At 41.8% G+C, this 27,231-nt stretch overlaps 1 protein-coding gene across 1 annotated transcript in view; it reads right to left on the bottom strand.

The window, feature by feature from the left end:
* Positions 1–6,322: 6,322 nt before the first annotated feature.
* LOC146866265 (alcohol dehydrogenase 1-like) overlaps positions 6,323–27,231 on the bottom strand; it is a 204,219-nt gene continuing 183,310 nt past the window's right edge. The window contains exons 8-9 of the mRNA XM_085635153.1: positions 13,647–13,785; positions 6,323–6,643 (exon numbers count right to left, since the gene is read on the bottom strand). Of these exons, the coding sequence (XP_085491279.1) occupies positions 6,619–6,643; positions 13,647–13,785 (164 nt within the window). The 3' untranslated portion in view covers positions 6,323–6,618. The remainder of the gene's footprint in view (positions 6,644–13,646; positions 13,786–27,231) is intronic.

The raw sequence follows: 27,231 nt of genomic DNA on the forward strand, positions 1-27,231 counted from the left end.
CATTGGGGGTTGTCGGGCCAGTAGAGGGGACTCAACATTCCAGACCTCCTCTTCACCAGCAAAATGGCAACATGTTTCTGCCCTACTCTATTGGCCTAACCTATGTCTAATGAGTATAAATTACTTGATTCTGTGGTACTCCCAATACACAGCAAGTACAGCACTTTTATTTGCATGAACAAGCTTACCTTTGCATGCCACGCATTGCTCTGTACAATTTGCAGTAGGGCGCCACTGGGGGAACCCCTTTCTTTGCCCAGAGGAATTCCCATGACCTGTTAAGCCCATAAAGTTGGGCAGAAACATGTCAGGTTTTTAACATTAGGTTCATAGAACCACACTATCTTGCTTGCCCCATATATTTACAGTTTTAATCTTTCCCACTCCCCCCCCCCACCAATATAGGGATACCTTGGGGTGGATGAGAAATTTGTATCTAATAGTATATAACCCCCCAAAAACAAACACTTCTTCATAGAGCTCACTGGAATATAGTTGAGCCCACCCAGACCTTCAGGAGTCAGGGTGAACCAGATGATGAAGCATGCCACTACTAGAGTGTGTGAGGGTTATATAAAAAAGGTATTTCCTTTTGCCACAACTGAGTTTGGTGGAGTAGAGGTGCCATTTAATCTCATTACAACATTGCCACCTAGTGAGGAGGATGCCACATAGGTTATTGAATAGGGAATATGTATCCCCTTTCCTGCCATTTATGAAAGGATCTCTCCACCCTTCTGGGTCCAGAGGTCACTCTCCTGATCCTAGTTGCTCAAGGATAATCAGCTTCACCTCCTCATGTTCCCAATAAAGAGACTTCAACTTTTTAATTGGGGAAGACGTGATGGGGGAAACGTCTACCCAAACCTCTTGCATCCCTAATGAGTAGAAGGTCTGTTTAACATAGCTCAAGCATGGTACCAAAGACCTGCTTTTTTGTCTACCCAGGATGTCGCTCAAACCCGCCCTATTTTGTGGCAGCAGGGGAACATACCAAAGGCGCAACCAGTAACGTAGGGGTTTCAGTCGCACCACAGAAATGATAGGGCGGATACCAAGGTCTTGCCTGAAAATAAAGGGAGTGCTCTGAGGTAGTTTAAGCCCCATCCTCAAAACTTTACTTTCAGCTGTGCCCAACACACCCATTTTGCTATGCCCCCAGAGTTCTGCACCATAGGTAGTAGCAGCTACTGCTTGGGTCTCCAAACTTCAAGAATTGGAGAGACAGGGTGGAAAGTTGTCTTACCGTCAAATCTTAGAATAGCAGCGGCCCTATGGTTTAGCCTAAGAGAACTCCTAAAGACTTGACTGCCCCAGGAGTTGTAAATGGAAAGCCAGATTCCGAGATAGTAAAATTCAAGAACACTCTCCAGTTCTAGCCTCTCTAGAGTTAATGGTCCTCTGAAGCCGCTATGAGAATTTATTGCCATAAACTTAGTTTTGAATACATTTATAGCCAGGCCAGAGGAAATCCAGAATGAATGAAACCTTAAGAGGAGAGTCTTGATACCCATTGGGATTTCATAATCAGTAGCGTATCATCTGCGAACAATTGTCTGGAATTTTGGTCCCCCTAAGCATTGGGGAATCATTGTCGCAGCACACAAGGAAATCGACACAGCTGTTGACAGAAAGAAGAAAAAAGTGGGGACAAGGATGCAGGCCTGCCTAACTCCAGTACTGACTTAAAAATGGCTAGTAGTTTCCCTGTTTGTTCCCCAGTGGATTTTTGCAGAGTTGTTGCAATGGAGCCTGGTTTTGTCATGCAAGGGACCCGGTAAACCCAGAGCCTTAAGAATGGACCTTAGATTAGTCCTGGGAACCATGTCAAAAGCTGCATTCAGGTCAACAAAGGCAATATATAAGCTGCCCCTGTTTATATCAATCTCCTCCCATCTTATGTGCTGGTGCCTAAAAGCCTGATTGACAGGGCTGGTTCTGGAGCAGACCCTGGTCTGAAATATTGAAAGACTTTTGTTATCATCAATTCAGGCCTGCAGGTGATCCAGAAACTACTTGCAGAACGTTTTCTGACTTTGGTCAATGAGGGTAATAGGCCAATAGTTTGCTGGATCAGACCCAAGACCCTTCTTATAAAGGGGGTTATTTCTGCACCTTTCCAGGTAGCAGGGATGGCATCACCCACCAATATAGCATTAGCTACACAATTAAGATAGATAATTCCTAAACAGCTGGTTCAGAAATGAATAAATCAGCTGAAATTCCATCAACTCATGGGGCCTTGACAGACATCTGGGAGCAAATAGCAAAATAGGTTTCTTCCTGAGTGAATAAGCCTAGAGCATTTCCTGGTGGATGGCCCAAGGAGGTTGAGTCAGACTTTTCAGATACAAAATTGCTGAGGTGAACCTACCCATAGAAATAGAAGGGGGTGGGGGTCCCAGGGTCATTATACAGAGAATGAAAGTGGTTAAGCCAAACTTGAGGGAGAATCTTCGCTTTGGGCCTAGATCTGCACGTCTAAGCCCCATGAGATGTTATGTGCCAAAAGGCAACTTGGTCCCCTGCTTTGAAGCGATTAATCCAGGTTATTCTACTGTTCTTTATTGATATCAATGGTGCAAGTTTCCTGACGGAGGATACACTGTATCAAACAGTGAATGGCAGTACTCATATTAATATAAATCAGAATTAGTCCCCCTTCTGACGTGATATGGTTACTCACCATTTATCACATATTGGATGCTCTTGAGACAGATGCTATTTTCATCTTACAAATTTGAATTCTGTTTGCAAATCAGATGGACTTAATGAGACCCACAGATTGCCACTATTGGTTTAAAACATCAACAGTATCTCTAGGGCTGTCTACGAATCATTTAAAATGATGTTGGACTTCTTCTGTTGGCTATTGCTTTGTCAAGCTCGGATGTTTTTGTGTATATCATTATACATTTCATATACTCACTGTTTTGAGCATCTGCACTATTGTATATTTTTCATTGATGTAATGGTATATAGGAATACAAACTTACAATTTTTTTTATTACAGAGGATCTTGATCACATTTTTGTGTATGTGCTCACATGTATTGATTGTGTCCCAGAGGTGGGATGCACACACAATATCTGTGAAAAGAAACTTCACTGAACCTTTGTACATTTTTTTTATAATAACCCTTGTTTTATTTTTTTACATAAGGGTTAGTCCTGTGTTATGTATTGGCAAACAGCATTTCTTCCCCTGGTTAGGCAGTACCTTCCCTTTTCTCTCATATGGCGACTCTCTGTGTATACCATCATACTAAACTTGTGCTGTCCACTCACTGTCTATACTAGCGTACTACATCTGTACTGCCTAGATTTTGGTTACTTTTTTTGGTGAAGATGATCAAAATACCGTTAGCAATGTCCCTTCACCACTTGGCAGCACCATAAGCCGCCTTTCGAGGAAAGTTGTTGATTGTCCTAAACTAACAGTTGAGTCCAATATTAGAAACAATGTTCCTCATTTTTAATTGATGCTGGGGATGATGGCTATAGTGCTTGTGTCACTCACATGGAATGTCGCATCCTGCAGTGTACAGAATGTGGTAGCTAATAACACAAGTACCTCTAAGTGTCTAGGGGGCATCTGGCGTAGGTGCAGTGCAGGAAAATCATTGTCAGAATATCACTGGACTTAAATATCATGTCCTAAATATGGTGTACAAAAATATTGCAGCACTGAAGTTAATAGAAGAAAATGTACAGCAAATGGGATATATTTGTAAATATATTTAGTCCATGATATTTATATACACAATAGTCTGCTGTAGAACCCTGCTGGGGTCCTCACACTGCTTTCGTCAAAATACCACAGGCTCTATTGTTTGTATTTGGTTGGAACGGAGTGTGAGGGGTTAGAGTAGCCTTATTGCTGTTTAAGAAAAAACCACAAATGATGTCCTGCTTACCATGTCCAATCTGTCCCTAATCTCAAATATTAAGGATTCACCCCTTTTTCAGGATACAGGCTCAACTGAGCAGAAAGCGAGGTATGACCACTTGCCAATAATACTGGAAAATAGTGCATAGGTTACTACCCCTTCCAAAGGGCTCTTAAAAATCGGACATACCTGAGAATCCTCGTTATTCGGGGTTTGAAGGACATGGTACATGATGACATCAAAATGGTCTTAAGTATGGTGACTAATGACCTGCGAAGATGGTCTTCACCAAGCCTGCCATTTTGGGTCAAAACACTAGCAGTAAACATTAATCTGGCACAGAAGTTCAATTATGCTTTTGGTATGCTTGCCATGGTGATTACAACAACTGTATTGGAAGGTGTTGACTCCATTATTAAACGATTCCGCTGGTATAAAGTGAAACCTCGCCTTAAATCATCTATCCTCTGGGCAGCCTTTGTTTACAATACTTTTCTGCGAATAACAGTACACCATCTGTTTGTACCATCTTCTCTCCAATTCAAGCATCCATACATGCCCATAATAAAAACTTAGGCAAGTAGGCCTGATTTTGTTGTATGTTGTCTTTCTGCATTACCAACACTCTGACCAAACTGAACAGTACATTTAGGATGAAATTGACATGGCACCTACCTACAAAAAAGTTGTGATGAAAGCCGTGGGGCCAGAGCGGCCTGCCCACAAGGGCTGAAAAATGTTGACTGAACAATAGGGTATAGTGGCACTTAGTTCTCTCTGATTACCCAAGACAAACCTCACTTTAACCATACTAAAAGCACCCAAATAAAGGGATACTGGGGAGACCTTCAAGTATTGTTATCCATATCTGTAGTAGACCAGGTTGTGATTAATATCTAAAGTGCTCCCTGGAAAATGACTGAGCCATTCCTGGTTTATAGGGACCAGGATGAGACTGGATGATGAAGCATGACAGTAATAGCGTGTGCGAGTGTCCAACTAAAAACACAGTAGACTGAAGAGGTGTTGTTATAGGATAACCTTATGTGATAAGTGTAAATATAGGGAGAAAGTATCCTGTATCCCAGTACATCTCACTTCTTTCCTCAGAACAATTGACATTCTCGGAGATTAGTGTTGCAGCACAGGCTTTGTTTTCCTCATATGTACGCATACTATCTAGCAAATAAGATCCCCCTTCTCACCTTGGTGTTCCATGAGGAAAGTAGGTCCTCTTGAAGGGTGGCTATGAATAAAAACAGCTTCTAGGACAGGATACAACGTGAATTTTACTATGAAGAGAATAAGGACCCAAGCAGAGCACGTACCCCGTACTGATTCTATAATACAATGTTGGACAATAATAGATTAATTGCTCAAGATACACCCTTACTTACATTCTGATGTCCCACTGTGGAGAAACACTGAACACAAATAAGGGTATGCCAGTTCGACTGGTGTATTGGGTCAGCAGCATAGGACAACAAGGTTTTACTATCAGAAGGCAGACTGAAAACATTCAAGACACGTGATCTCCATTTTTCAAAGTCCTTCATGGAGGGAATTGGATAACACAACAACTACACCAGTTTAATCTGAGCCCCAATTCTAAATGTTGGTGACGTGGGTGGGAAGGGGTATATTTGTCATACTCAATAGCCCTGCAAGAACGAGATGTTGGAATGAAATGGACAGGGAGATGATTTCCACTTGTGGGTATGACTTCTCCCTTACTGCACTTGTGGTGATATTACAAGATTTATCAGAAACTAGGGAGATGAAATCCCATTGGCATACATGGTTTGCAACAGCGCTAGCGGTGTATCTTAAGATAGTAGAATTCTGAGATACCATCAAGAAGAGAGGAGTGGTGTTTAGACATAGTAGTCATGGAAGGGCATACAAGACAGTTGTACAAAATGAAAGACCAATTGTCTACATTCGAGAAAATTTGAGGACACTTTCTATCTGAAGGTCCTGAACACTAAGAGGAACTTTAGAGTGGGGGAAGTGGGGGACGGGAGGGTAGATGATTTTCACCCAATATACTGAACCCAGAAGATCACACATTTAAAGATATATGATCCTACTGGTAGAAAATATGTACGCAGGGAGACTACCCATATATTGTGACATGACCTTCTTAATGGGGATGTTAAGTATAGGGAAGGTTATGAGTTTTGTTTATATTTGTATTTTGGGTTTGGGAACTGTACTTGCCCTAATACCTGAGGTGATTTATTCTTGAGAAATATGTTCTTCGAGAACAACACATCATGAAATTAGGTGGTTTTGACACAAAGGTGTAAAGATAATGCAATTATAATATAGTATCCATATTTCTGAGTTTAAAGTGATACTATCTGTTACTGTTAATAAATATTAAAGAAATCAAACGATAGAAAAAGAAAAGAAGATTACTCGTAGTTCATTAAGTTAAGAAAATCAGTTTTATTGATTACATGACTAGGAGTGTTATTTCAGGTTGAAACCCAGATTAATCTTCAAGCAAACACAATTACACTTCCTTATAACTGAAATATGATTGCAAAGATGAATTTGCTAAATCGAAATTGCAAGATAAACGCATTTTTATTTTAATGTGACATATGACTAACTACATCTCAAATATGAGTGCATGTTTTATAGTATGAAGCCGCTGAACAGGATTTGAAGTGCATCTGAAGAAGCAGGTTGACCTTGATAAATGCGCTCTTCAATTTACGGTCTCAAAACAACAGGACAGTTCGTATACTGAAAAAGAAAATACGTGCTATTAGGTATTTTGTGATGAAAACAGAACCCTGAGAAGCAAATGCAACATAATGTCCCTGTAGTTTTTGTAATCTGCAATTAGGTCATTTCAACATAAGCAAACTCTTCACTAATATGAAGACATACTAAACATACATTCTTCTGCAGTTATCGGATTCCACACCTTCCGCACAGAACATCTTCGAATTGCCCAATGTGAGAAATTGTGTTACTGGTTAAGGGGTGTGAAGCCCTACTCAAGTAGCAACCACAATTCTTGTCAGGGTGAATCACAAAAGTCACTGAATTAACCTGTGCTTAAAACTCTGGTAGACATGCACAAACGCAGTCAGGCTTAACTAAAAAGCAATGTATAAAGTACTTATGCATCACACAAACAGTAATAAAGTGAATTAACAACACAAGAAGAATCCTACACTAATTTAGAAAATAGAGTACAATGATAAATTATTTGACACATAGCAATAAAAATCAAATCAGTACAACCAAAGTTATACATTTTTAAAGTTTAAGGTAAAAACTAGTGCCTAAAAGCACTGTTTGCTGTAACACTAAAAGATTAAAGTGGCAACCATGAAAATCTAGTTGCGCGGAAAAGGGTCAAAGTCGAAAAATATGGCAGATCGCAATAGAGTTGAATCGGATACAAAAAATGGATTGGGCCCAGTCAGAGCTTACCTTCGGACTTACAAGAAATTTCATCATAAAGTCTCTGAGAAGGCAGAAGTTCAGTGAGACAAGGGTGCTGGTGGTATCTGAGGAGAAGGTGGCACCGTTGGGGACTCGATGGACGAAGTCTCTGTGAAGATTTCAGCGTTAGGGGACTTGGTCTCTTTTTTGGGAGTCACAAGTCTCCTGGGGGACTAAGCTGGATGCTGTAGCCGACAAGGGACAGGATTAGCTGGTGTTAAAAAGAACATAGCGGGAGCTGCTGCACAGTCAGGCTGACCGGCGATGCACCTTGAGCTAATAGACAAGCAGCCTGGTCCCTGTCTGCTCTCGGTTCTCATAGCAGTTTTTAGCCAAAAAATGTCTAATGTTTTGGAAGTGGGCTATCTGGGCACCTTTAACACCACCACCAAGGGTCCCGGACTAGAGGGGCACCACTTGGAGGAGGGGGGTTAGGACTTAATTAGCCTCAGGCTCCGGTCAGGAGACTGGAGAACCAGCCCTTGGAATCACTCTGGTAGTCCTGGATTCAAGAAGTGGAACAGGGCTAAAGCAGCAGGGCAGACCTCTGAAGCTTCAAGGCAGGTTTCAGGTAGCAACGGAGTCCTTCCAGGTGCAGCAAAGCAGTCTTCTGAAGTACACAGGAGGCCAAAGTAGCTGGCAGTCCTGTGAGAGTCCTATTGCAGGTCCAGAAAGGGAAGAGGGGGTCTGAGGGTCCTTTTTTAATAACAGGTGCCTTATTTAAAGTAGAAGAAGGTTTTAGAGCATCCCCTTTGAAGTGTGTTCGAAATTTGATCACTGGTTGATGGGGTAAAACCCTGCTCAGGCAGCAGTTAAATGAAGCTGTGGGCAGCGATACCAGGTCCTGCATCGAAGATGCATCACGCTGTGGCGGTTCCGAAGAGGCTGCATGGGGATGCAACGTCCTGTGTCATCGTCAAGGTTGCCATCAATGAGAGACTTGCAAGGCAAAGTCCTGTGTCAATGATGCGCCACACAGCAGCAGTTCCAAGGAAGACGAGATTGGAGGTCATGTGTTGTGGATGCATAGTGCTGAATTGGTCTGCTCACAGGACCACAGCTAGGCTGGCAGAGCACTTTTAGGCCCACATTTAAGAGTCCAGGACTGGGGAGGCACCATTTGCACGAAAAGACTCACAGCAAATAAAGTCCATGTGCAGGTTAAAGACTATGAGAGCCTTTTCTGCTCCTGAGGCTCTGATAAGGAGGCTAGCTAATTAGCCCTCAGAGTCACTCTTGTGGTCTTGGAATCAAGATTCAGGTCCAGTCTTTTCACTCAGGCAGCAGATTAACAGTCCTTCTTGCAGAGTAGCACAGCTGTCCTTCTGAGTCTTTAACAGGTCCAGAGTTGCACTGAGGTGCTGAGTCTGAGGGTCCACTATTTATATCTGGGGCCCACTTTGAAGTAGGGGAAGGTTTTGGAGTTTTCAAACCTCACAGGTGTTTGGAACTTTCTGCCTCCCTGCCCTGGCCTCATCTTGTCTGGGGACATAAAAGACTAGTGTCAAAACCCTTTGCGAGTGTGCTGGGCACAGTCTTTGTGAAGTGCAAGTGTAGTAGGTAAAAGCTCTTTCCCCTCATCAAGTCAGAGATTACCCATCCTGCCAAGACCTATTATCCCTTTGTTTCACTGGTTGGGAGCAATACACAAACACCAACTGCCAGCTACACCTAGTCAAGTGACCCAGGGTACAGGCTGCATGTAAAATGGTTCAGACAAGAAAATGCCAATACTGATACCAGTGGTATCAGTATTGACACTTTTGTTGTTTTCGAAGTTCAAATAAGGCCTACCCTTACTGATTATGGGTCTAACCCTGTGATGTTTTACAACTTTCTAAAAGTGGCATTTTCAGACCCTTTGGTGAAAGGGTTTCAAGAGCTCCAATATTAACAAAACCAGCAGGAGTTAACCTTTGCTGCATAGCAACAAAATCAATGCTAAATCTTATTAAGACTATAGAAAGTTTTACCGGAAATTCAGTCCTGCGAATGAAGGCTGTGTCTCGTACAGCCCATGGCATTTAAGGCTTGTTTCAGCTGTTTGAGAACAAGGCTGATGAGAAGGAACTGCACGGGCTTGTGGTGTGCAGCACGTCGCGCGCTCTGGGCTGGCTGTGTATATGCCGGGCGCCATTTCACATCTACCTCACGTGGTTATGGTTGCGCACGCACGTATTTAGGGTCCTTTCGCCATTCATTAGGTCTCCCTTTATTAACCATAACTATATTTCTGTTGACGCTTCCATTTTATTCCATAAGTAGCTAAAGCTGAAAACAAGATAATGATTTGAAAGCTTAAGAAATTACATATTTCTGTATCTTTGTGATGGACTTAAAAAGGACAAATGTTGCTTCAGAACAATGTAGCTATGTTTAAAAGCAAAAGAGTGTTTAGTAGAACACAAGGGAAGAAGATGACCGGGAGCCTGGAGGGATGGCGGAAATGTGTGTGGAGAATTGTGCACTCTCAATTCTAACTTGCACTAATACCAGTACTTGTAAAACAATACAAGCATTGGTAAAGTCAATAGGTTTCACCTTTCTTGAACGTTTGACTTTATTAATGCTATACAGTGCTGGCAAAAAGAAGACAAAGAGGTTTTTGCCAATGCTAAACATCATCTGCTAAAATGAAAAAAAGGAAGAAAATAGAATTCCAATCACAAAGACGTATACAAGTTCATGCACCACCATATATGAGCAGGTATGCATCATGATGCTGAGGGCACATTTTTTTCTTTTACTTGACACCCATCTTGGAGGAGTAACTTAAAAATGAGCCTGCAAAAGAGCATGATCTAGAAAAGTGAACTTCGATAGCAAACAGCAACTACCCGTACTTTTTGAAAAAAAAGAATAATAAAATAAACAGCCAGGGATGGGGCAGAGAAGCAACATGTGGCGAAGTAACAGAAGGTCACAGAGTAGCAGTGTGGAGGAACGGTGAACAAGGAGGGGCAGGGGAGCAACCGGCGAAGGAGCTGGGAAATAAAAAATGATCAGGCGCACGCGCCTCGCGCTGAAAGTAAAGAAAAAAAGTCTGACGAGAGGAGGAGGCAGCAGGGGGAGGGGAGACAGGAGGGGGCTGAAACCATCTGTTAATTACAAACAGATGGTTTAAAAGCTCCCTCCCGCAAGGGAATCGCCAAACGTGCACGCGTTGCCATTCAAAGCAATGCAATGCGTGCACGTTTTTGCCTGAAAAACTGAATCGATTTCCAAAGGTCTCCTCCTAAGCAGCGCATGCGCGCTGCGTTGGCGAGACCTAAAAATGGGAGGTTAAGGCTCAGCATGGGGGTTATTTTGCCAAGTCAAAATGGCAGCTTATAAATGCATTTAGGTTGCAATGGCACACCTGGGACATGCCTTAAGAAACTATTTGAGTGGGTGGCATAATAAATGCTGCAGACCCATTAGTAGCATTACATTTAAATTTGCTGGATATAGGATATACCACTTTACTAGGGACTTATAAATAAATTAAGTAGACCAATTAGGTGTAATCCAATTTTACCATGTTTTAGGAAATGCGAAAAAGCACTTTAGTACTGGTTAGCAGTGGTAAAGTGCACAGAATCCTAAAGCCAACAAACACAGGCCAGGCACAAATATAAGAGGTAAAGCAAAAAATTTGGGGGGGACCCTGCAGAGAGGGCTCAATCCAACACCCACTGAAATGCAACCCCGCCCACATGTAAATGCATTGCTTTAGGTAGGATTAGTAAAAAAAGAATGGAAAGTTGGATTTAATGGTGATTATTTTTCATGGTGGTTTTGTTTGCCCTTTATTCATTTACCTGCTGTCTTGACCTTCTGAACTTGTAATCCTCTTTTATGTACAAACAGCCATTATGTTCGCTTACTCTTTCAAATAGAATTACCTGACTAACCCGATAGGGCTATGTTATGCAAAGGCAAACACTGTGTACCTTTCCCCAAATCACCTATGCAAATCAGCAGCACAGAGCGCACACCTGTGTGCAGCTGAGTAGTTAGCCTGCAAAGAGTGAAGGTCTGAATGCATGATGTGAATTGCTTTAAGGATTGAGAGGGCCATGAATTTGTCTGGGCCGAGTGACATACCACTCTGTATCTATCCTAGTGGAGTGGCCGCAAGCATTTCCACGAAGGGTGACGTGTAGGAGGCTTGTGCTCTGCTCCTGTTAATGCTGACATTAGTGCATGTACATCCACAATCATACTCTAGAATACATATGGTCCTCCCACTACAATCCATGCCTCCTCCCGAAGTCCCTTTCCACTGGGAGGAGACCAGTCAGTAGATTTCTTGGGGCCTCTTTGTGCCTATCTAACACAGGGCGGACAATGCATTGAAAGGAATTACAGCCAATTTGCTAGAGGTCCTCTCCTGGGGAGTGCCAGCCTTCCATGTAAGTTTGTTTGCGTTTTTAGCATATGTGTCATATAATGAAAAAGACATGCATGAGTCATCCTGAAGGTGTAGCAAGCCTTGTCCCTTGCCCTGCACCAATGGTGATCCTCATTCTTCTCTGCATCCCTGATGTCCCAATTGTAATTCACCAAAATATCAAGGCATACAATATTGTGAATGTAACTTAAGTATATATTGAAGAATTGGTTTAACTTCACATGTGCCCCATGGCGAGATATATATAAATATATAATCAGATTAGATATATGTGGAGTTTAGAATAGCAAATTTATACTTGCCTACATACACTTACCTCTACAATATTTTGTTCCTCGATATTTAGACCAGGACATTTTGACCCGCAATATTTTTGTCCTGTCTGCTAACCTTTCTAATGTTTTATGGGCAAAGAGACTTTGTGGAGCTATGCAGTTGCAGCGACAGCAACTCCCTCTGTGGGCCTGTTCCTAATTAATCATTATACCTAGAATTGCCTTCAGTCACATTTTACACTGGCAATGAGGAGCTTGGTCTAGTCAGGGTGGTTTCTAACTCACTTAAACTGGGAGGGATAGGAGCTGTGAGTCACCAAGGAGTGCTATCTCTAAAACACCTACAATTGTCTGTGAGAACAGCTTCCGGAGCCAGTGAGAAAACAAAGAACTCATTACTAGAAAGTGTAATAAAATCAAAAATCACATTACTGATCGTTATGATTATAAACTTAAGAGTAACATCCTGAGATTCCGATCACTCACTGCTGCTGAGTGTTATTAATATACAAAATCAATAAATTTGCTTTGTAGTGTCATACAAAATCAACACATTTGGTTTGTAGTGTCGCTAGGTGCCAAAGCTGCATCCTTGAAGTGGTGCAAACTAGTGCAGTCATTGCCATGCTAAAACTGTGCAAAATGGGTGCGTGCACAGCAGATGCATGATTACAGCAACTGGATTGCTTGCTTGTTCTATGCAAGGCCGAACAGCTACCTTCTCGAGTAAGTCCACGTCTATGGGTATTTGGGCCTAAAATTATCCACAAACCTAAAATGGAAAAATCTTATTACAATGTCTAGGAATCTCTTGATACAGTAGCAGGCGGATGGTCTCACCCACTCTAGAAGTATACAAGGAGTAGGGCCAAAATGCCTCACTCTACAGAGTGGAAACTTGGAGTTTTTATACTGTTACTCCTTTGTCTTCATGTGAAAATGGTTTCTTGAAACATCTTTCATGCTTCCCATTCAGTAGACCCACAGTCCCACTGTTGGTGGTGTTTGGCGCTGCTGACAAACCCTGGTTAGCTAAGCTCAAATTGCTCCCACACTGTGTCAGGCTTTGGAGGGGCCCTACAAAGAGTGTTTGTGATATGTGCTGAACTCTGTGCTTGGTCTCTGAGATGGATTAGGCACGTTCATGAACATCTGAAGTGGACACCCATGCCCCAGCTATAGTCATCCCTAGAGTCTTCACATTTAGATATGTCTGCCAGTCTGGCAGACACCTCTACTCTTTGGCAGGGTCCACCATCAAGGCAGGGCTTGCCCACATGTTAAAAGTTTGACAGATAGCTCCATCAAACATAATCCCACCCATCGAACTTTTAACAAGTTTGGGATTTTCTAAAAACAAAATCCCATACGTAAGGTCTGCTCATCTGTAAATCAGACGGGCTGACTGAGGGTTTAGCGGAGAGAGTACTCCAAGCAGTTGCGATGGAGTACCCTCTCCAGTAAACTCTAAACCAGGCCATAAGACTGGTCTCCTTTGCAGGGATTGATGAATGTATTTTAACTTGGTTGCCATCTAGTTATTTTCTAAACTCTATGATTACTGCCTTGTTAACCATGACAATTACACATTTCTGTTTGATGGAGGTTGTTTAATAAAACTCACCTTTTTCCGGAACATAGAAGCTCGAATGCTTCATTAACTTTTTCAAATGGTAGAGTGTGGGTCACCAATCCTCCCAGATCAAATTTCTTTGCCATGTAATCAGATACTAGTTGAGGGACAGCGTCTTTGAGCTTCCAGCCTGAAAACCATGAAATACCAGAACAGATTACCATGAATAGTTTGTAGAATAATTAGGACTGTACATGATGGTTCAGGTCTTTTTTACATAACTTAATTTTGTATTTCACTTTACAACTGAGTTGGGGTCCGATTCAGAGTTTGCTGGACAGGGTACTACATTGCAAGTGTGAAGGCATACCCTGTCAGCCAAACCCTCAGTCCATCTACTTCATTTAGAGACAGGCAAAGCTTAAGTATTCTATCAACAAAACCCCTATCAGCTCTGCCAACATAGGGAACAAGCCTTCAGATGAAGGACTATTAAAGGTGGACGGTGTAATTTCTTTTTTTGCCTGTCCATCGTTGACAGGAAAAACCTATGGATGAGGGACAGGAAAAAAACATAACAACCCCATATCATTAGAGAAAGCTCACTGGGTGTGAGGGTCATTATTTGGGTTTGTTTTTCAGAAACAAAATCCCTCTTTAGTGAACGGCTGTCAAAACCAATGGCAGATGTCCGTCAAATGTTTTGCACACTGAAAGGAAGAGTGTTATGCTGGCTGCTTTTAATGTACAATGAGCACAAGGCTGACAGTCATCAATAAATGTGGTAGTCCGCCAAGTTGGCAGAGGTAATATCCTCTTCCACCATGATGGACCATTGTCTGCCTGTCAAGCCTTAAATCAGGCAGTTGGTGTGGTACCAGTGTAACGTAGTTAAAATATCATCTAATGTAATGTGTCCTAAATTTTGCTGAAAGAAGTATAGCCCCACTCAAGTTAATAACAGAAAATGTAAACCCAATGGGACGATATTTTTTTTAATGCTATTCTGACATACAGTTCCTCAAACAATCAATCAGGGGAATTGTAAGCGCGCTACTCACTCATGAGGGTCTCAAGGCGCTGGGGAGGGGGGGGGTATGCAGATCTGCTTAGCCGAAGAGCCAGGTCTTGAGGGTCTTCCTGAAGGTGTTCCCTCTCTACCCCCTTCCTACCTAATGTCAATGGGCTGAACTGTTCACTCACTTACAAAAATTGTTCAAAATATTCTCACATGTGTGATATTTCAGTGGGGTTGAATTGAATTTCTGTGAATCACAAAAATCACAAGGTTTGTGTGGTTTACAAAATCCCTTTCACGAATTGTTAAAGTTTTTCTGACTTATAAAAAAAAGAAATGTGTTCAAACTGCATTTAGGAGGCAGTATGAAAGGTGTGTACCCCTTCTAAGGATATATATATTCACTTAAAAAACCATAGGTTTCACACGTTATAGTTAGCTGGACATTTCACTCGTAAAAAACCATTGAAATTCCCCCGTTATAGTTAGTTCAGATAACTATAACTCGCGCGCCCGCAATCCACTGCTGATGACGTCACATATTACATCACTCATGACGTCACATATTACATCACTCATGACATGGTCAGTGGCATCACTCATGACATCACTGATGACATCATCCTTGTGATAGAGTGGCGGTCAGAGTGGCGGTCGCGCGAGTTATAGTAACTAGAACGGGGGAATTTCAATGGTTTTTTACGAGTGAAATGTCCAGCTAACTATAACATGTGTGAAACCTATGGTTTTTTAAATGAATTTGCAAGGATTTTTATATGCTAATTCCTAACTATAACGTGTGTGAAACCTATGGTTTTTTAAGTGAATTTCCAAGGTTTTTTAAATGCTAATTCCTAACTATAATGTGTGTTATACCTATGGTTTTTTAAGTGAATTTGCAAGGTTTTTTAAATGCTAATTCCTAACTATAACGTGTGTGAAACCTATGGTTTTTTAAGTGAATTTGTAAGGTTTTTTAAATGCTAAGTTATGTATGTTTTATTATATTTTTTATATATTTATTTTACAATAAGCTACCTATGTATATAGTTATAGATTGACTGTATCCTGTAATATGGAATGGCTGGTTTAAAATGTTTTTTTTTTTTTAAGGTTTTTCACCGTGCGCACCCCGCGATTTTTTTAAAAAAAGACTAAAATGTTTTTTTCACCGATCGGGGTCCTTCAGAGACCCCCTGACAAAGGCTAGGGGGTCAGGAACTCTCTATCCTGCCCCCTTTTCACGTTCTCCACCTTTCTTTTTCACTGTCACACACAAAACACACAAAATGGCGGCCGACACTTCCTGATTTCGACAGATTCAAATGTTGACTGACATGTAACCACCAATCAGAATTACGCTCGCGCACGTTATGGTGCGCGCACAGTGCACGCACAGTGCGCGCACGGTGCACGCACAGTGCGCGCTTATAGATATTTATGTGCTTTTAAATGCAATTTTCTCAGGAACAACTGAACAGATTGACACCATATATGCAAAAGGCACATGCCTGACCTGAGGACTACCTCTTTGCCAAATTTCAAGTAATTCTGTTCACCTGTTCGGGCTGTACCTTCGACTAAACGTCCTATGGGAAAATGCATGGGGAAAACGCGTTTTGGGACCCCCCTTTTTTCTCAGCCCCCGCTTGACGAATCACCCCGAGACTTTCAGGGTAGGAGCTAAGTGGAGCGCCCCATTAGTTTTGAAAATTTCGTGAGGATTCGTCAACCGGCGCCAAAGTTATTCAAAATAGAATTTTCAGATTTCCTATGGAAACACGGTCCTAACTATAACTATCTACTGGCGACCGCCAGTAGATTATATATATATTGCGGCCTCATCTCTGAGCAATTGGTGATAATATATATATATATATATATATATTATCTACTGGCAGTCGCCAGTAGATAGTTATAGTTAGGACCGTGTTTCCATAGGAAATCCGCAACATTCTATTTGGAATAACTTTGGCGCCGGTTGACGAATCCTCGCAAAATTTTCAAAATAGGTGGAGCGCTCCGCTCCTACCCTGAAAGTCTCAGGGTGATTTGTCAAGCGGGGTCCGAGAAAAAAGGGGGTCCCAAAACGCGTTTTCCCCATGCATTTTTCCATAGGACCTTTAGTCGAAGGTACAGCCCGAACGGCTGAACAGAATTACTTGAAATTTGGCAGAGAGGTAGTCCTCAGGTCAGGGAAGTGCCTTTTGCAGGTCTGGTGTCAATCTGTTCAGTAGTTCCTGAGAAAATCAAAAGTAAAATCATATATATATGTGGGCGGAGCCTAACCACACATCTCATCCTGAGATCTGATTGGCTGTCAGCACTTCATCCAAAACGTGTTGGCAGCCATCTTGGGACCAATATACATGATAGCACCTCATTAAAAAGCATTGCAGTTAATAGAAGGTTTTAAGACTTTAGTTACATTATACATCATTTGTTGATGGTACCATACTCATTTTAGGAATTGTGGTATGTTCTAAGGTGATTTCACCATGTGAAGAGGCCTTCTGCTGGGATATCATGATTGAGAGAAAAATATTTTCTCATGCTTTTCCCACAGAGGTTTGGAAGGTGATCTATAAGCTAAACTGAGAGCTTATTTTCTGTAAATTCACATTATCTTTCTCAGTCATGTGAGAATGAAGTCTGACATTCTCAATAAAACATGTACATCCAACAAGGGCAGAGACTGTCAGTTGAATCCTTTGTGTTCTACTGAAGCTTCCCAGAGTGTTCCAAAGAACAACTAGAGCGCGAACAGTCCTACTTATGATAAACGTATGGCACACCTAAAGCCATCTTGCTTGGATTAAAGTGGTAACTCTTAAAACATTTAATTTAAAAAGGAACAAAATGAGGGGGTTCATTTTTCCATAAAAAGTATGATTAGTGCTGCAGAAAGAAAAATTAGGGCACATTTTGAGTGACTTCTCAAATCCTCTTCTATTTCATTAAAAAATTCTGACATGCAGACTGAAACATGCACTTTCAATACCAGCAGCAGTTTTCCCTGGTGAGCAGTAGCTTTACTACAGTGATCTAATGAGCAAAAAGAGTGCTAACATTCTGAATTTATGGCAAATGTGTGACACATCTGAATGCCTTCTTGATGGAATCAAAGTAAAAAACTGAAACTATTTCCTACTGAGGAGACTGCAGTAAATGAGGAAATTAGAAAACTTCATAACAAATAAATCTCCTAAGATGGCCACCAGAGACAAAAGAGCCCAAATGTAGCCCAAATATCACCCAGATGTAGCCCAAGTATAGCCCAATGACAGAATGTCCCAGAGTGTTCTTAAAAACAACTAGAGCGCTTACTGTCTTCATTATGACAAAAGTATGGCACACCTGAAGCCATCTTGATTGGAATAATCCTGGTAACACTTAAAACATTTAATTTAAAAAGGAACACAATGGGGGGGTTCATTTTGCCATAGAAATTATGATTAATGCTGAAGAAAGAAAATGAGGGCACATTTTGAGTGACTTCTCAAATCCTCTTCTATTTCATTAAAAAATTCTGACATGTAGACTGAAACATGCACTTTTAATACCAGGAGCAGACTTCCATGATGAACAGTAGTTTTAGTACAGTGATCTAATGAGCAACTAGAGTGCTAACATTCAGAACTTATGGCAAATGTGTGACATATCTGAATACCTTCATGATGGAATCAAAGTAAAAAACTGAAAGCCTTTCCTACTGAGGAGACTGCAGTACATGAGGAAATTAGGAAACTTCATAACAAATAAATCTCCCAAGATGGCCACCGGAGACAAAAGAGCCCAAATGTAGCCCAAAATCACCCAGATGTAGCCCAAATATAGCCCAATGACAGAAGTGTGCAAAACACTTATTATTTTGTGTTTTTGCAGTGTTATATAGTGCAGACTTGTCAGGTATTGGAGTGCTTTACATGAGCATTGGATACATCACACAAGAACAAATTCATTTTGGTTGTAGACATGGGGAGACTAAGTGATTTGACCAGAATCACAGAATGTCGAGCTGAAGCAGAAACTCCAACCTGGTTCCCCAGTTGCAAAGTCTGCAGTTCTAGAAGTAACACCACATCCTCTCCCCTAAGTGCAACATTTAATCAAGTGGTCAACTGGATAAAAAAACATAAAGATAACAAGTGCTTTGTCGCTATTTGAAAACTCAGAAAATATGTCCTTATTTTAGTCTTTTAGAGCTCTAACCATAATTTTGATGCCAATAAGACCCTCTCATATATGTAATTTCTAAAGGAAATGCTCTAGGTATTACAGTTTTGATTACATCAAGATGACGTCAGGCGTTCCACACTTTTGTAATAAATATAGAATGTTAGCAATCTAGTTGTTCATTAGGATACTGTTGAGAGGCAGAGGCCAGGGGCACGGACTCTGAAAATTGAAGGCAGGTAGGAGGGTGCAAAGGCAACAATTTAACCACACTGAGCAGGCAGGAAGGGCCGTGGCAGCACAACAGACTATGGAGGGCAGTGGAAAGGGGGGCAGGGGCAACAAACCAACAATACAGGACTTGCAAGAGAAGCTGTGGCAATGTTATAGACCATTGTGGGCAGGAGGAAGAGGCAATGGTAGTACAACCATACATGCCAACAGACCCGATTCAGCCAGAAAACGTCCAATGTTTTTAAGCTCAAATGGGCTTTATTTGATCTGTCTCCTGTCTACAATCTCCTCTTTTTCAATGCAACTCAAAGGGGAAAATCAATACCCCAGTTTTTTTTTCAAAATCTCCCTCTTACCAAGTTCAAAATGTTCGCAAGTATGGTACATTGGATCATGGAAGGAAATGGGGTAGGGACATGGACTTGGATAACAGAGGAGAGGAGGCACATGGAGAGGTACACCAAACTGACCCTGCAGGGCAGGCATCAGGGTTTGCAGCAGCACAATACACCACGCAGGGCATGCGGGATGGGAGTGCAGCACAACAATCCATAGAAAGCAAGAGGGAGGGGACAGGACCATGCACCTGGACAACAGAGAACAGAGGGGCAAGAGGCAATGGTAGCTAGCTGACCATAATGGACAGACAGGAGAGAAAGCTGCAGCATAACAGACCATAAAGGGCAGGAGGGACGGATCAGGGGCATTACAATGGAACAGACAAGCCAGGAGGGAGGGAGTAGGGGTCTGCACATGTAAACAGAGGGCTGGGGGCAAGGGGGCAGGACAGGAGCAGCAAGATAGCCATAGACTGCGATGGCATACACACAGACCATGGAGGGAAGGTGGGAGGGGGTCAGGGGCAGCTAACTGACCACACAGGGAAGGTGGGAGGGGCCATGGCAGCACAGAAGACCATGCATGGCAAGTGGGAGGGTTAGTGGCAGCACAATGGCTATGATGGGCAAGAAGGAGGGTGCAGGGGCATGCACAAAGGACGATGGAGGATAGAAGGGAGGGTCAGGACCTGTGCACAGACAAGAAAGTTCAGGGGAAGGTGCCTCACAACAGACCGCACAGGGCAGGCAGGAGGAGCAGTTGCAGCACAACAGACCAGGGAGGGCAGAAGGGTGAGGCAGTACAATGGACCATGTAGGACAGGAGGAAGAGGATAGGGGCATGGCATGTGGACAGGCAGGGTGGAGGTGGCAGGGACAGGTTACAGTCATCTGACAATGCTAGGCAGGTGGGAGGGGAGAGGCAGCTCAACAGAACACTCAGAGTAGATAGGAGTGGCAGGTCCATGGACCATGGTGGGCAAAAAGGATGGAGCAGGGGCATGCACAAAGACATCGGAGGGCAGGGGGAAGGAGAATAGGGGCAGCAAGCTAAGCATAGAGTTTAAGCAGGAGGTCAATGATGGGGCATAGAATTGGGCAATGGAGGGCCGGAGGAGTGGACTGGTACATCATATGAAATTGAGGGCAGTGGCAGCACATCAGACCATGCATGGCAGGAGGGAGGAGGCTAGTCCATGGATTCACACAACAGAGGATAGGGAGGAGGGGGATGGGGCAGCAAGCTAACTGTTCAGAGAAGGCGGGTATTAGGATCTTTATTGTTTTTAAAACGTGTGTCTGTGCGAACTACTTAAAATATGAACAAGTATGCAGCATATTCTCACTTTTATTCAGGAAGAAGAGGACATTTGTGACTGTGACTCCGGGCTCACTTGGCAGAAACACCCCCTGACCCTCCACCCCCTATCGCAAAAAGTAATGCCCGTGAAAAGGGTAGGTGAACACAGTGTTATATAGAACATAGTCCTGAGAGCACGATTGAAAATGAAAACTAGATATAGTGTATGGTATAAACTATGCACCCAAAAGTGTTATATAAGATGAACCGGGCGTGAAATATAATATGCAATACATTGTGCGCAATGACAGATTAATTGGAGAGCGCGAGATAGCACAGGCACTAGCGCGTGCTATGCGATATGCACCTTGGAGTGTAATATGCACAGGGCAGTGTTGTGTAACCTAACTAGTCTCTAAAGTTGTAATATAAAATATGTGCTGGGGAGTGTAACGTTGCATATGCACTGTGACAAAGATATGGATCCCAGATTGTAAAATGTATGGCATAGCACTGTGCGTTATAACATAGGCATCGAGGAAGGCACGTTAGATGGGGCAATATAACCCGTGCGAAGACAAGTGTGGCATGACATATTCATGGGGTGGTGTTACAGTGCACATGGGCTAGAGAGTGTCATAGCATATGCACTAGCTAGTGGAATACAACACAGAGGTGTGTGGCACTCAGTAGGCAATGGTGGGTGTAACACAGCATTGGGCTCTGCCAGGAGCGCGCTGTGACTCTCAAGTGATGTTTGTCCCCTTTCCAGAGAGTAAAATAAAAAGTATTACACATCCGGCAGTGGATGTGTGTTTTATTAACCATGAGGGGGGTTTCTTGCATAGTTTTGGTCAAATTTTTGTTGAATCCCCTTTGAATGGCTTGGTGTGCATGTGTATTAAATGTGCCCGTCAATAGCTACCCATGTTTGTATAAATAAACGACAAGGGTGTCTACCGGGATTAGGCACGGTAGGGCATCAGACATGTCAGAGCTTCACTAGTGGTGTAAATACATTCCACGTGAATTCATTGTATGCATAGTCGCCTTTTAATGAATATCACGCAAATCGTCATGGTGATAGGTACGTACAGTTTGTCCAGCATGTCCTAGGTGTGTCTATAAATATATATTTTTTAAAACTAATAAAAAACAGTGGCCGGCCCTGGGGATTGGGGTCAAAAAAATATAATTAGGAGACAGGCCCTGGGGGATGGGGTCATCAGGGCCAATAAATTAGAATAAGGAGGGGAACCACACAGCCCCCCTTATTAAAAAATTAAAATAAATAAAAGACTGGCATCGTGCCGGAGGCCACGCCCCCTCCTTGCAGCACTCTGCAAACGCGCCCCCTGGCGAGTTGTAAGTTGGGGAATTAATTCCCCTTCAATACTGAGGGTCCCTGAGGGCCAACTAGCCCAACAGGCATCTCCAGTATGCGCCAGGGAGCTGCGCTGCAGACAGGTGTTCTGAGGCCAAGCCCCTTTTTACACCTCTCTGCAACGCAGCTCTGTGGCACTTACTGGAGGTACCTAGTGGGCTAGTTGGACCCTAGGGACCCTCAGGATTCAAATGAACTTAATCTCCCAACTAAAAACGGACACAGGGCGTGTTTACACAGTGGTGAAGGGAGGGGACGGGGCCTGAGTTAACGTGTGCAAAAACGCCCTGTGGCCTGTTTTAAGAGGTAGTTTTAATCCCCCTGCCCTATTATATACTAGGGGCTTACAGAGGAGGTCATGCTAATCACAGGGGGACCCCAACGCATAATGTTCCCTAGTGTATGTAGGTGTTTTCACTGTATTCTAAGTGTCTTTTAACATAGCACTGGCTCTAGGACTGGTTAGTCAGACTCAGTTACCACCCGTATCCGTCTGAAAAAGTTGAGGGTACAGGATGATTTTGCAACAAGGCTTCTTTCTGCTCTTCCTTTTGTTCTTTCTGCACGTTATCCTTCTTCCTGCACTTTTCTTCGTCTTTGAGGACTTCTGTTGCTTCTTTCTGCACTTCTTTTTTTTCTTTCTGTGCATTTTTTCTTCTTTCTTCACATGTCCTATCTCTGTAGGCATAGTTAGAAATTAGCATTTAAAAAACCTTTGAAATTCACAGAAAAAACCATAGGATTCAGGCACGTTATAGTTAGGAATTAGCATTTATAAAAACCTCAGAAATTCACTGAAAAAACCATAGGTTTCAGGGGTGTTATAGTTAGCTGGACTTTTCACTTTTCACATATTACATCACTCATGACATGGTCAGTGACATCACTCATCACATCACCGATGACATCTCAAATGACATCACTGATGACATCACTGATGACATCATCCTTGTGATAGAGTGGCAGACCTCCTCTCACCCTAATATAACCTTTGATACACATTCAAAAATAGAGACAAAATTTTTTCAAAACAATGGACATACCAATACCAGTTACAACAACCTCTTCAGTAATTCTAAGATCCACATACACATCCACTCATTCACCAACAGTCCTATACAGTCACTCATACATGTACTCACTCATCATATGTACTCATACACCTATACATCCTGTTACACAATGCCACTCATCCATAGAGTTACTCACACACATAGTCACTCATGCTAATAGAGAATCAAACATACATTTACTTGCATATACAGTTATACACACATCACCACACTTACTTCTACGGAAACTTACACATACTTAGTCTTTTAAACAATCACTTATAGAAACACATACTTATTCATACAGGAACTCTTTCAATCTCTCACTCTCACATATACTCACTTATATACACCAATAGTCACATATACTAGTTTAAAACATATGTAGTTACTCATAAAGACACTATTGAGACAGTCATTTACTCACTAGCACACCCATACACACACTCATCCACCCATACAGTCCTGCACACATGCTGTCTTCAACACATACAAACAGGGAGTCACTCATTCATGCACCTATGCACTACGTAATACCCCCCACCGAACCATGCAGACACTCAGACTGATACTCAAAAAACCAACTAATAACCTATATAGACACCCATGTAGCTACTCACCAACCCATGCAGCTACTTATACACAAAGTGAGAGACTGATACAGATATTTACATATTTAAACATTACTCACTAAGCCATGTATTCACTATGATACACTTAATCAGTCAGTTACACAATGAATTTTTCAAAAACAAATCATCCATTTAGACACTTATATACCCATTTATTCTTCAATCGACCTTGAGATATACATATATAAAACATATTTAATTTTCAGAAAAACACACATTCACTGGATGATGTCATCAGTGATGTCATCAGTGATGTCATTTGAGATGTCATCAGTGATGTCACTGACCATGTCATGAGTGATGTAATATGTGACGTCATCAGCAGTGCATTGCGGGCGCGCGATTTATAGTTAGCTGAACTAACTATAACAGGGGAATTTCAATGGTTTTGTACAAGTAAAAAGTCCAGCCAACTATAACACCCCTGAAACCTATGGTTTTTTCAGTGAATATATATATTCTGATTGGTTGTTAGATGTCGGTAAACATTCGAATCTGTCGAAACCAGGAAGTGTCGGCCGCCATTTTGTCTCTCGCAGTCTGAGGGGGTGATAAACAAAGGTGGGGAACGTGAAAAGGGGGCAGAGTGGACAGTTCCTGACCCCCTAGCCTTGGTCAGGGGGTCATAGAAGGACCCCCAAGGGAGAAAAAAACCAATGTTGCTTTTTTATAAAAAATCGCGAGGTGCGCGCACCCTGCGTGCACGGCACGAACTGCGAACCGTGTGCGCTCGGTGCGCAAAGTGAACCGTGTGCGCTCGGTGCGCGAAGCGCACCGTGCGCGCAGGGTGCGCGCACCTCGCGAAGTTAAAAAAAAAACAATTGGTTTTGTTTGAAAAACCAGAAAAAAAAAATAATAATAAAAACATAACTTAGCATTTAAAAAACCGTACAAATTCACTGAAACAAACCATAGGTTTCACACACATTATAGTTACGAATTAGCATTTAAAAAACCTTGCAAATTCACTTAAAAAACCATAGGTTTCACACATGTTATAGTTAGCTGGACATTTCACTCGTAAAAAACCAATGAAATTCCCCCGTAATAGTTACTGCAGGCAACTATAACTCACGCGACCGCAATCCTCTGCTGATGACGTCAGATATTACATCACTGATGACATATGTGTCTTTCTGAAAAATAAATATTTGTAATATATGTATAGCTAAAGATTAATGGAAGAAGACATGGGTAAATAAGTGTCTAAATACAGTGATGTAATATCTGACGTCATCAGCAGAGGATTGCGGTCGCGTGAGTTATAGTTGCCTGCAGTAACTATTACGGGGGAATTTCATTGGTTTTTTACGAGTGAAATGTCCAGCTAACTATAACATGTGTGAAACCTATGGTTTTTTAAGTGAATATATATATATATATATACATACATACATACATACATACATACATACATACATATATATATATATATATATATATATATATTATCTACTGGCGGTCGCCAGTAGATAATTATAGTTAGGACTGTGTTTCCATAGGAAATCTCAAAATTCTATTTTGAATAACTTTGGCACCGGTTGACGAATCTTCGCGAAATTTTCACAACTAATGGGGCGCTCCGCTCAGCTCCTACCCTGAAAGTCTCGGGGGGATTCGTCAAGCAGGGGCCGAGAAAAAAGGGGGGTCCCAAAACGCGTTTTCCCCATGCATTTTCCCATAGGACATTTAGTCGAAGGTACAGCCCGAACGGCTGAACAGAATTACTTGAAATTTGGCAGAGAGGTAGTCCTCAGGTCAGGAAAGTGCCTTTTGCAGGTCTGGTGTCAATCTGTTCAGTAGTTCCTGAGAAAATCAAAAGTAAAATCATATATATATGTGGGCGGAGCCTAATCACACATCTCATCCTGAGATCTGATTGGCTGTCAGCACTTCATCCAAGAAGTGTTGGCAGCCATATTGGGACCAATATACATGATAGCACCTCATTAAAAAGCATTGCAGTTAATAGAAGGTTTTAAGACTTTAGTTACATTATAAATCATTTGTTGATGGTACCATACTCATTTTAGGAATTGTGGTATGTTCTAAGGTGATTTCACCACGTGAAAAAGCCTTCTGCTGGGATATCATGATTGAGAGAAAAATATTTTCTCATGCTTTTCCCACAGAGGTTTGGAAGGTGATCTATAAGCTAAACTGAGAGCTTATTTACTGTAAATTCACATTATCTTTCTCAGTCATGTTAGAATGAAGTCTGACATTCTCAGTAAAACATGTACATCCAACAAGGGCAGAGACTGTCAGTTGATTCCTTTGTGTTCTACTGCAGCTTCCCAGAGTGTTCCAAAGAACAACTAGAGCGCTAACAGTCCTACTTATGATAAACGTATGGCACACCTGAAGCCATCTTGCTTGGATTAAAGTGGTAACTCTTAAAACATTTAATTTAAAAAGGAACAAAATGAGGGGGTTCATTTTTCCATAAAAAGTATGATTAGTGCTGCAGAAAGAAAAATTAGGGCACATTTTGAGTGACTTCTCAAATCCTCTTCTATTTCATTAAAAAATTCTGACATGCAGACTGAAACATGCACTTTCAATACCAGCAGCAGTTTTCCCTGGTGAGCAGTAGCTTTACTACAGTGATCTAATGAGCAAAAAGAGTGCTAACATTCTGATTTTATGGCAAATGTGTGACCCATCTGAATGCCTTCTTGATGGAATCAAAGTAAAAAACTGAAAGTATTTCCTACTGAGGAGACTGCAGTAAATGAGGAAATTAGGAAACTTCATAACAAATAAGTCTCCCAAGATGGCCACCAGAGACAAAAGAGCCCAAATGTAGCCCAAATATCACCAAGATGTAGCCCAAGTATAGCCCAATGACAGAATGTCCCAAAGTGTTCTTAAAAACAACTAGAGCGCTTACTGTCTTCATTATGACAAAAGTATGGCACACCTGAAGCCATCTTGATTGGAATAAACTGGTAACACTTAAAACATTTAATTTAAAAAGGAACACAATGAGGGGGTTCATTTTGCAATAGAAATTATGATTAATGCTGAAGAAAGAAAATGAGGGCACATTTTGAGTGACTTCTCAAATCCTCTTCTATTTCATTAAAAAATTCTGACATGCAGACTGAAACATGCACTTTTAATACCAGGAGCAGACTTCCATGGTGAACAGTAGTTTTACTACAGTGATCTAATGAGCAACTAGAGTGCTAACATTCAGAATTTATGGCAAATGTGTGACATATCTGAATACCTTCATGATGGAATCACAGTAAAAAACTAAAAGCATTTCCTACTGAGGAGACTGCAGTACATGAGGAAATTAGGAAACTTCACAACAAATAAATCTCCCAAGATGGCCACCAGAGACAAAAGAGCCCAAATGTAGCCCAAAATCACCCAGATGTAGCCCAAATATAGCCCAATGACAGAAGTGTGCAAAACACTTATTATTTTGTGTTTTGCAGTGTTATATAGTGCAGATTTGTCAGGTATTGGAGTGCTTTACATGAGCATTGGT

The sequence above is a fragment of the Triturus cristatus genome, chromosome 2_1, assembly GCF_964204655.1.
Source record: "Triturus cristatus chromosome 2_1, aTriCri1.1, whole genome shotgun sequence".
Lineage (NCBI taxonomy): Eukaryota > Metazoa > Chordata > Amphibia > Caudata > Salamandridae > Triturus > Triturus cristatus.